The sequence below is a fragment of the Panthera tigris genome, chromosome C2 (genome assembly GCF_018350195.1).
Source record: "Panthera tigris isolate Pti1 chromosome C2, P.tigris_Pti1_mat1.1, whole genome shotgun sequence".
Taxonomy (NCBI): Eukaryota; Metazoa; Chordata; class Mammalia; order Carnivora; family Felidae; genus Panthera; species Panthera tigris.
In genome coordinates this window covers 30,725,581-30,737,831 of record NC_056668.1, presented here as the reverse complement: position 1 = coordinate 30,737,831, position 12,251 = coordinate 30,725,581, and the positions used below count along the sequence as shown (strand labels likewise).

Below are 12,251 nucleotides of genomic sequence, written 5' to 3'. Positions count from 1 at the left end.
GTGAGAGTTAGGAGCTGGGTGAGGGGAGACAATGATTGTATTTTTATGCTTTAGATTTAGCCAAATGATTTGGAGACTTAGCCTACAAAAGGATTGTGGAACAGTGAAAGAACATAATGGAATCATACCTGTTGCCCAAGTGCTAAACACTGATTTCAGGTAAGTACTTACACTTTGTCATAAATGGGAAGGATACATGCAATTTCTCACTGAATACTTTTTCTCTGTTATCTCTACAGAATACCTGAGATTCACACATTTCTTTGTCATGAGTTGATACCGACTTTAAAAAACCGCAAGGGAAACAAAAATGGCAAAGGTACTTTGGGGCCATTAATGCAGAGCCTAGGGACAGAATGAAGTATGGTGATTTCTAGGAGAGTATTTCTCAAAGTTAGTGTCCCAAACTACTGGTTTCACAAGATGCCTCAGGACAAAGGGTTCTTATGTTATATAACATTTGAGCAACTTTGAAAAGGAGTCAAGTAATAAAGAAATCTCTTTATATGTTCATCCATTCTTTTCTTATTTTTAAAATACCTATTAAAATTCCATAGACTATTTTGAGAAAGACTGGGATATGGATAATATGACAGGGTGAGGGGGTATGAATGAAGCTAATGCAGATTTTATTGCTTGCGAATATATTTAAAAGCCTTGTTCATTGTCTCTCTTCCCTTAGCTCAAAAACATTCATCAAAAAGATACTTTCCTAGAGATCAGGGCTGTACTTAATAGAAGATACTAATCTCTTTATGAAGGCAAAAGCTATTTCTGTTTTAACCACGTTCTATATTTCTTAGCACAATGTCTCAGTACTTGCTTGCAAAACTAATGAATAAATAGCCAAAACAGCAACAACAAAAAATCCAAACCGTTTGTCAGAAACAAATTATTGGTAAATGTTGTCTAGAGAAACACCATATAAAAATTGTCCAAAAAAGTCTCCTACCTAGAAGCTGCATCCATTAACGTATTTTCCAGGCAAAGGGTGCTATGGTGTTATGAGCTAAGGGCATTTATAGTGACCTGCCAATTCCCTATCATGGACATTGACTAGAGCCCAAGGTGAGTGTATTTGAATTATAAAAGTGCCTGTCTCTGATTAATTACCAAGATAACTGAATATATATATTTCTTGTAGCTTAACTGCTGCCAGGAGAAAGTGTGTAAACTGGGAGATACAAAGGCAGGTCACACCCAGCCATACAATTGTCTTGCATCTGTCTCTGGGATCCTTGACAGCTTTGCATTCCTCTCTTATACCAAATTCCTTCTCTGCACCTGAAGGAAATTCCCTCTAAGGCTGAAAACCAAAACCAAGACTGCAGTAATTCATCGAGGTAAAAGAGTTCCTGAAACTTTTTGGAGACAACGTATTATCTTCCTTTCCTGGTAAGTCTTTCCATGTGTCTTTTCTTTTGAATTCTTACAACGTGCTTTTCAGTTATTGCAGTTTTATTTCACATCTTTGTTAGGAAGTGAGATTTAGCATGAATTTGGCTGATACTCTCTTTGGATGATATAAAATACATTTTCACAAATTGATGACATTGTGTTATTTCTTGTTAAAATGCTTTCTTACAACACGGATATATATTTTCTATGGTTAATATATAATAGTGAAGAGAGCGTAGTGTATCATTTTAATAAATCTTTCTGATAATTTTGTACTTTTGCCATTTTCAGGTGTTTCCGTAATGCACCCAGATTCAATAAAGCAATGATTGTTTTGTAATTCCTCTACTATTTGTCATATAGGTAAATGATAAATTTGTCTTTAATCACACATATTATGGATTACCATTGTATTATATTAATGCGACATTATTTGTGATTCTTCCAATACTGTTTTATTTTCATGTTAACTTATTTTAAATGAAACTCTGAAGTGTATTACCCACTTACCATGTGCTTTAAAAATAGTTTTTAATAAATTGCTTCAGAGTTCAAGAAGTTTCTTTTTTCACTTTTACTATTATTATATAATTTTAAAGAATGCATAACCTTCTTTTTTATTTTTAGAAATAATTTGATCTTGTAAGTGTAGTTAGTGAAAAAGAATGAAATATTCATGGAGTATAATAAAATTGGGACTTTTTCTTTTCTATCCAGACTCTAAGATCACTTTCCAACATCCATCATCTTAAACAAAGTTATCATTAGCTACTCGAAGGCAATTAAGAAATATCCACTTTCTTCCAATTCTCATACTTATTTATATTTAACAAATGATTTTTAGGGTAATTTTGTAGACAAGAAGTTTGTATTCTATCCATCTGCAGGTCTTTATGGGGTGGGGAAGGTCAGATCTGGAAAGGAGGGCGTATAGAGTGGAATCTATGATTTCAAATGCTTTTTTATATTCATCAGTGTCATTAGTATAGTCATTTATATAAGTCAGTTCCAATTTGTATTTACCACTCCCCAACCCATTACCACAAGAGAAAATAAGATTTTGCATTTGGTCACAAAATATTAATGGGAGTTGCACAAGTGACAGTATGGTCTATTTTGATTATTCTACAAGGCAAGTCTGTTTTACATAAATGGCTTTTTTACAAATTTGAAATGTGAATATATTTTATTTTTTCCCAGTGAGTACACAATACACAATTCTTTGACAATACTATTAACCAATTTTATGCCAATTTCTTTTCTGGTCTAACAACATCAAATGAAACACATTAAGATTTTGGACGCTGTTTGGTGACTTAAACAAACTAGTTAAAAAAAAGTCAATCTATAAAACAAAGTATAAAAAGTCTACCCACGGCCACAAAATCCCTTATCTTGCAACACTTTAAAGTCACAATAAATGATTTTGAAGATGATGAGATAAGAAAAATCAGTAAACTGAAATTCATTTAAAAAAGGTATGGGGTTCCATTTGAAGTACACATTGTAGAGAAGCAAAATAAAAGTAACTTCATCTCTAAGATAATGTGGAAAGACATGTTGCTTTACACCAATTCTTGGCATGTAACTTGATAAATACAATGTACAGAAGCAGATGTACAAATTAGTGAATGTCATGGATCTGCATATCTTTAATACTGATACACAATCACTTTCCAGTGGCGAAGATAAACCACAGTTTAGAGCTCATCGGCATTGTTATAATTATGTTGTCAATGGACAATTACCTAAATTTGTTGAACAGAAATTGGAGGTGTTCTATCAAAGCTCATATAAACTTTCAACTTGAATCCCATTGAAGATATATTTAAATTCCCAGAGCATTAAACTATGACAAAGAACACCATTTTATCTGTTTTGTTAGAGCAAGTATACGTACATTTTTACTTCCCTTTGGTTATATGATATCTTAAGTGTTGGTCTTGATTTTCCTATATGCTCCCTTGTACTGAGTTCGAATCCTATGAAGGAATCCATTGTTGTCAAGTCCCTGGACTATCCCACTTTAAATACATCATGGAAAAGATCTGGGGAGGGGTGGGGCCACACACTGAGGCATTCCTGAGCTGGGACACTGATGGGTGTTTCCCCAATGGAGACTTTGCACGTTGAGAATGGAGCTGTATTGTTCAGGGCCTGGCTGCACCCTGGCATTGCCTGTGAGCGTGAGATAAGTTTACATTCTCTCCCATCCAGATTTCCCTCTGACAACTTATACAGGCCTTGTTTAGACCTGAAGAAGAGTGAGCTCAGTGATTTCTAATGACATTCATTGACTGGGCTGCAAAATGAAAAAAATGACGTTCTCATACATGTTTGTATTTCTTTAACGACATTCTGACTTACGCTGATTAGAAGCTTTTTACATATACCAAGTTGTCAAAAGCTTTTGATTTTTTTCCCAGGATTCCTGAAGTCATTTGGATTGTCACAGCATTTGATCTTGTTCTAAATCTGTGAGGATGATATATTGGGTGCAACATTTTACTGACCAATTTATTTAAAATTAGATTTAAAAGGGTATGTGGAGTATTCTAAAAGAACATTCTAGGTAACCAACCATAAGGTCTCTGTTGCCAAAAGCTAACCAGAACAGTTAATTTATATACACTGAAAATAAGGTTTAAGGCTATGTCCTACGTTATTCCTGAAGTCACTTGCATACACGTAATCTAATTTTGAAGTCTTGGTTTATTAGTCACATACACCTTTTACCAGGGTACAAAGTCTATGTGTAATAAATGTAATGAACTAAAGCTTTAAAGTGGGTTATAGAATAGCATAAAGAGGGAACACGAACAAAACTTTGTTTTTAAACGGAAAGAGGTGAAGTAGGGAACCGCATAAGTAGAAATTAAATTCCTCACATCCTACTGTTGTGAATGTTACGTACTCATTCTTCACAGAAACTTTTCACCTTCCGTGGACAATCTGACCCAGAGAAACCAAACCGCATTCAAATCAGGCACTGATTATAGAAAGTTGCTACAGCATTTAATAAGTATGTTTGAGAATAGTTTTTCTCTTCAGTGAAGAAATGAACCACATGGCACCAAAAACATTGGGGCCCATTAAGAACATTAGTTTCCTCCACTCTTGCCTGTCGTGATGCAGTCTCAGGAAACAAAAAAGGGAAAAATCAAATTATGTTATCCCTTTGTTATTACAAATATGACATAGAATTGGTGACTGAGCCAATAATGCATGGAGTATGAATCATCACTCAAGCGGGTCCCATATTTCACGATTGATTCTAATCGTTACATCGAATATTTTTCAGAGTACAACTACTGAGCACATCATAGGGAAAACATGAGAAAGTATAACTAGAAGTCGAATTTACAGCTGTTGTAGGCAGCACATGGAAAAATGTCACAAGTTGGAATTTCAGGGAAGTTTTCTTCTACTGGACTGCTTCACTATTCACGTACAGTGGCTACGTATATTTCAAAGCCATATTCATTTTGACCATACATGACTGATGTTCAGGAATTTCTTGTTCTCAAAGTCGTGAAAACAAATGAGGCAGGACACTGTGATTAATGTCCACTTAACGAGGTTTGGTTTTATTTAAAAAGCGTATAAACATGCATTGTTTCTCCTTTAAAATTTTTCTTTTCAATTTACTCATTCAAAATGGGTCAAACATATTTTAGTCGGTAGCCAATTTCTGAGACTGTACCATAAAATGTTTCTTTCGATAAATCTACTTACTGTGAACTGAACATACTCTGAGCACTGCTTTTTAAGCACTTACAATTTGGCTATACATCTGGTGGCATGAACTTCACCTCTTAATCAAACAAAACACAGAATTGTCTATAGACTGCATGATTTTTTTCAAAGTCATAAATTTAAGCGATGCAGCTCTATCCTCTAGTGTGTACTGAACATGTATTAGAAAGATGAAACAAGATATTGCAATAGAGTTTTTGCATTTGGAAGCAGCCCGAGTATGTCCTAATAATAAATTGCCTCTTTATTTGCTAGATATTCTAGAGTTCATTTTGTTTGTTTCCTTGGGGAACTTCATATTAGATCCTGACTTAATGAGTTGGAGAGATTAATTATGGTAATTCAGAAAATGCTTCTTGAAAACACTGTAATACAAACACAGCTCTTGCGAAACACCTTCATTTCCTTTTGCTTGTTATAATTCTCAGATGGGTCAATTACAATGACAGGTAAAGTTGATGCTACATATAACTTTCATTTTCATTTTCTTTTTCTTTCTCTTTTTAGCGAGTTTAGTACATCTTTGCTACCTGTGTATTTTAATACCTATTTAGCCTTAAGACTTAGATTTCCTTCTTTGACCCCTGCGTTTTGTCAATAGTAAAAGCCACCTTTCTGCTTTTCTTTTTATTGACTCAGTCCCTGGTACTCAAGGAAGACTTCGCCAACACCACTGTTCCTTTGCATCCTCCTGTTTCTACACCCCAACTGCAAACCATCTCACATGATTGGTTCCAACCAGCATATCCAGCCTAGCTTACAGTACAGAAACTCCCTTCACATTCAGTCTTGTTCTTCATGTCACGAGGAGTAGAGATTTGTGCTTATCACCAAATAAAATTGCAGTGCAAAATTTAAACATAAAAGTTACACAATTAAAAGTTAATATATGGCACCACAGCCTATTAATTCACATATAGTACAACAGACCAATAAAAACAGACAATAGTATGAACAGAGCTAAAAAGAGTGAGCTTGCATAGCAACGCACAAAAGAAATTATATACAGAGGAAAATCCTTTTCTTCCTGGAGGGCGAGTTTTGTTTTCTTTCTTTTGTATATACTCCTGACAAGAAAGAGTTAAGGTGGGTGGTGTACTTAAGAGAAGAACACAAGTAAAATATCTGTGGGATATGTGTGGCTGTGTGTCTTTACATTGCATTTACAGTCTTTTAATAGTACATAAATAAAGAAATTGTTCATTGCACTGTTTAGTGTCATCACTTCCATGAGTTCAGACCTGGTGGTCCTTCAGAGCAGCTTTGCATGTCTCCTCTCAGTTACTCTACAAAGAGATTAAGAAAATCAGAAATAAGTTTGTATTGAACGTAAGTGGTCTTTCATCCCGACCAGTATAACAAAAAGTGAAACAAACAGATAATCAACGAAGATAACATCATCGGATAGCCTTGGTGAGGGTGTAAAGTTAAGAAAATGGACTTAGGGAAAGGGAAAGAAAAAGAAACTGCAAAACTTGGAGATTTAAAATCCAGGTAGAGCTATTTCTGCACTTCTTGCGAATCTCTAACTATTCTAAAAGTCAAAGAAAAATCCAAGTAGTCATGAATCAAATTAAAAATTATAAACATATCTTACTAATAATCAGATTACTAATAGAAAACAATAATGTTAACTCTAGTCAAGAAATAACTTACAGTCTGAAAGTACTTTTACTTTCCATTATTTCAAGACATCCCCCAGTCTGTGATGTAAGCATAATAGTAATGCGATTTTTAAGATAAGGGGGTGGAGATTAGGAAGGTAGTTTACTTGTTCTGGGCTAAGACTGGAACCCAACGCTGTTCCTTCAGCATTGCTTTTAAGCTGAATTCAAATAAGCAGCTGAAAATACTCAGCAAGTATAATTTGGACATTGGATAGCAGAAGTGGTCAATTTCAAGAAAAAAAATTAACACCAAGAGTTCAGTGCTTCTTACTGTGACATATTGTGACATCCTATCTTTCTCTGTCAGCTGATATTATATTTTTATAGATTAGTTGTACTAACTATCATTGCTGGCTCTTTATTCAAAAAGAAAATTGTGTGTGTATATATATATATATATATATAATATGTTATTATAATCAAAGTACTTCAAATGAACTGAAATCAAAAATCAACTTTAAAAAGTTGACTCTTAAAATAAATAAATAAAGAAACAAATAAATAGGGGTACCTAGATGGTTCAGTCAGTTAAGCATTAACTCTTGGATTTGGCTCAGGTATGATCTCAGGGTCATGAGATCGAGCCCCGCATGTGGCTCCATGTGGAGCGTGGGTCCTACTCAAGATTCTCTCTCACACTCTCTCTCTACCCCTCCCCCAACCCTCTCTATCTCCCTCACTTGCACAGGTTCTCTATGAATACATACATACATACATACATACATAAATACATAAATGAATAAATGAATAAAGACAGACATCAACTAGGGAATGAAAAATTCTTGAGGTTCTTTAAAAACTAACAAAGGGCCAATATGTTTCCCTTTCTTTATATGCTCGGTTAAAAAGGTAAACAAAACTACAAATAATTAACTTATAAATATTAAAATTAATTGCCTAAAGATAGGCAATTTTTGTATAGTATAAGTCAGACTTGAAATAGAAGAAATGCTTATTTAATAGACAGCTGGAAATAGCAAAGGTCTACATTATGACCAAAACTGCTCAAAGTCATAAACATTTTTTTTCTCATAGCACAGCAAGATTTCTACTATTCTGAAATTTGTTTATTGTGCCAATATTATTGTTGAGGTTCAGGACATACTACTGCCAAATATGACACCTTGGCACACTGAATATCTGAAGCTGAAAGAGTTTGAGAAACCAACAGAAGCAGGAAGGTCACTCTGACCTCCCTCCCTCAACCCAAGTTTTTTTCTCTGAAACAGGTCCTAAAACTCCTACGTGAAAGATACCCTCCTTGTACCAGGAAGAAGGAAGATATTCTTATTCCCAGAGACAGGGAGTTTGGGGGCTGATAAACTGTGCAAACAAACCTTTTTAAACTAACCCTTTTCTTCTGAGTTACTTCTTTACCATTGACTGCTCCTACCCAAACCCTTCTGTCTCCTAAAACCTTCACAAATTTATTGCTTCTTTGTCTAAAAGATATAATAGGTTTCTGCTCTGGTCACTACTTTGGGTCATGGCTCATTCTCTTGTGAAGGCACCCATGTACGCTTTTCTCCTGTTCATCCTTTTTTTTTTTAAGTTTTTATTTATTTATCTTGAGAGAGAGTGTGTGAGCAAGGTAGGAGCATAGAGAGAGGGAGAGAGAGAATCCCAAGTAGACTCAGCACTGTCAGTGCAGAGCCCGATGAGGGGAAGGAACTCATGAACTGCAACATCGTGACCTGAGCCAAAATCAAGAGTCAGATGCTTAACTGACTGAGCCACCCAGGCGCCCCTCTCCTGTTTATCTTTATCAGTTAATTTTCAGACCCAACCAGGGACCCTAAGAGGATCAAGGAAAACTTTTACCTCCCCTGCATTATTAACCCAATGTTAGTTCTGAATCACCAGAGCCTTTCAAATGTCCTAAAGCACTTACATAATTCACCTGTAAACTGTCCTTGACTATTTGAGCCCATGTATCCTATGTCAAGAAGGTCGCTGGCATTGCGCTGGTGACTTCCTCTCAAAGCTTCGGCTTTCCTAGGTCCAGTGGATCCTTTAGAAGAAGCTGTTCCTGATGAGCTGTGACCTCCTGGAGATGGGAAACTGGGCTTGCTGTAGGGCACCAATGTCTCCTCTGAAAAAGAAATACAGAGTGCTAAGCTAAACAACATGGAGACAAAAGAAATTTAACTTTAAATATTAAGACGGGCTATTCTACCATTTCACTCTTTATTAAAATTAACAATAAGAGGTTTAAGAAGGCCCGGATATTAAAAGAATTTCCATGTGCCAACATTTCCTATAACAGGAACTAAAACAGGATTGAATCAAAGGAAATTTGGGGATAAAAATATAATATTACATATCACTTTGAACATTTAAATTCTTTACAAAAGAGAGCTGCAGACAACGAAACCTATTGTTTAACTAAAGCGTCTTTGAGCATAATTTCTGGAGTTCAGTGAGGCTCCAATTAAATTTTTCCATGAAGACTGAATAAACATGGTGTTTTTCCGCTTTAAATTATAGCGACATTCTCTCAGTCAATTAATATGAAGAACCATGTATTAGTTAAAATAAGCTCCTTAAATTTTTGCCGTTTCTTGGGATATAAACACATTATTTTAAAGATTGTGTATTTACTTAAAAGAAAAAGAGAGATACACATTTTAACAAACGATAAATAGTAAATATAAAGTTTTTTTAAATGCAGCAACTCTCTACAAATAACTCGTTATGTGTATTATTAAATACCTAATATTTTTGAAACATTTTTTTCTTTCCTTCTTTCTTCCTGTCTCCTTCTCTACCTCCTCTTTTTTTTTCTTTCTTTCTAGATATGAGCTACAATTACTGTGATGACTGCCACTCTGTTTAGATGGTCTTTATGGAATCACAATAATAATTTGTTTTTCTCTCACAGCCTGCATGATGTAACTTCCTAAATATTTCACTAAATCTCGACATTCAAGTTGACATGTTTTGGTTCTTCCATATATTAAATTTTCTCAAACTTTGAGCACCCAGTTGTGATATCATATAATTATTAAAAATGCATGGGTAGAGGATATATCTAGAAAAGATGGAGTCCAGGTTCAAAAATCAATGTATAAAGAAACTCTCAAATGTCATTTGTGTTTGTGTGTACATTTTAATACTCAATGAAACCTGATACGAGAAGAAATGTTCCAAAAAATGTATTTCTATAATAGGCCCAAACAACCACCACTCCTCCAAAAAAAAAAAAAAACCCAACCACAAATAATGAAATTTATTTTGTGACAATTCCAGGAAGTTTGATTCATAAATAAGAATATTTCCCAGTGAAATGTTAACAACCCACTAAATTTAACCAGCTGGAGAAACTGTAGGCCCTGTTTAAGCTCTTTTTTTTCCTGAGAATACTGTGACTGGGCATTTCAGTACAACTTTTGTTATTTCAATGAATTCAACAAATTGACCGAAAGGAGCTCTCCTTTCAAAATGACTAGTTACTTCAGTCAAAACGAAACTGGTTAAAGGCAGAGATTATAGTGACATTAAGACGAAATTTGGAGGTCTTAAAAGCATTCAGCATAAACATTACAAGGCAAAAAATCAAATTGTCTCCTGAACAATCCAGGTAAAAAAAAGCTTGGAGGTCTCTTGAGCTCAGACCTCTATGCAGAGGGTAAGGAACAATCCCCATGGGAATGAGACTTAAGATGTGTCAGTGAGCTCTGCCGAGGAATCCCAACTTTTTAGCGATTCAAGGCAAACATATTTCAGATGCTCTTAAACAACTGCCATTTCTAAGTACCTGGTAGGGGGGGAAAAACAGGTAAAAGTCCACACTTTCTTAGGACTGTGCAGAACACACCTGGTCCAACACTTTGTTTGTGTAGGGCTTTCCGTATATCTTCTTGGCGCTCTGTGGAGTTTATCCATTCTTGGGTTTGTCGCTGCCACTCTAGGGATGCTCTAGCTGGACAATCCAATGAGCTCTTTGTGTCTTCTAAGGTGGATGCTTGTGGTGTCTCCAGAGAGCTTCCTTTTCTCTCTGTTGAGGTTTCCACGTTACCAGCATGCTGGCTCGGGCCTATTTGCTGCCTTAAACCCTGACCTGGAGGGGGATCTGGTGGTGGTGGAAGATCTAAAAATTGTGAATAATGTTTAGAATGGACTATAATGTAATGAAAAATACAGGTTCTGATTCAAGATGAAGAAAAAAACCCATGCCCTCGTAAAGGTCTCACTCACGCAAAATAAATTTGGTGGGGGGAGGCAAAGGTCAGTTATTTCTTCCTAAAATGCATATTATTGATCTCTTTTCTACCTTTTGATCACACTGTATTTGAAACAAAATTGACTAATTTCAACTATTATATGTGGAGAGTGTTTTCAATTGCACACTGAGGCTAATGTTCAAGGTATAAAGGGCATTTTATATTTTCTCCATAGTTTATCCAATGTTCACCCCCACCTCCCCAAAGTAGAAATATCATGACACAAAATGACTAGACATTCTAGCAGCTGTGTTAATAAAAGGCCCCTGGAAGAATAAAAGCTGTCCTGCCAATCTCCATAGGAAATGTTGCCCTCGGGAAATTAAGAACTATATGCCGTATCATATGCAACATATGACTGCCTTTACCCATGTATGTGGTACATTTAGCAACAGTCAAAGGGTTAAGCTAACATTTATTAAATGCAATTAACATTCTGCCTGACAACCAATTCTGGCTGTTCGTTTCATGAGTTAGCTAATGAGTTACAACTAATACATTATAATCTTCCAATGTATTAATTTTAATAAGTAATAACCACTGTTCAGAGTACAGATAGAATATGCCTCATGGTGCTAGAGTAGACAATGCATCATAAAACTTTGAGATGTAGTAGAATAGATAACTTTGCCAAAAAGCTCTTTAAATTAAATATAAGATGTGAAAAAACTAAAAAGTTCAAATGCTTAGCCAATTTTTCATTTTCCTTTTATTAGTTAGCTGTTTGGATCATGACACCTTTATACTTTGATTTGTCTTCAACTGTGATATCATAGTCTCTTCTTTCATATTTCTTTAAGTATTATATTAGTTCTATTATATGATTTATGCCATTATACTAGTTCTAGAATTACTTTGTTGAAGATTTTGAAATCTCCTGAACATTCTAAACATTTTTTTGGATTATTATCTTGTAATTTTTCTGGTATACTACTGCAAACTTCTCTGTTCATCCTCAGAATATCAGTGATTACATAATGTCAATTATTATTGATATAATATTGATACAATATATATTGATATACTAATTATATATATCAGTGATATATAATTGGTTCATAAAATCAAATACCATATATAATACACATATTTATATTATTAATAGGTGATATTGCATATAGATAGTCCATTATTTCCCACGCCATTGTTGTATTTGTGCTCTTATTTCTAAGAGTACTGTTTGTGACACTTAAAAGGAAGAAGTATA

The 12,251-nt window shown here is 34.8% G+C and overlaps 1 protein-coding gene across 1 annotated transcript in view; it reads right to left on the bottom strand.

Moving 5' to 3' along the window:
- Nucleotides 1-2,404: 2,404 nt before the first annotated feature.
- ROBO2 (roundabout guidance receptor 2) overlaps nt 2,405-12,251 on the bottom strand; it is a 600,254-nt gene continuing 590,407 nt past the window's right edge. The window contains exons 28-30 of the mRNA XM_042998321.1: nt 10,639-10,911; nt 8,713-8,913; nt 2,405-6,440 (exon numbers count right to left, since the gene is read on the bottom strand). Coding sequence (XP_042854255.1) covers nt 6,439-6,440; nt 8,713-8,913; nt 10,639-10,911 — 476 coding nt within the window. The 3' untranslated portion in view covers nt 2,405-6,438. The remainder of the gene's footprint in view (nt 6,441-8,712; nt 8,914-10,638; nt 10,912-12,251) is intronic.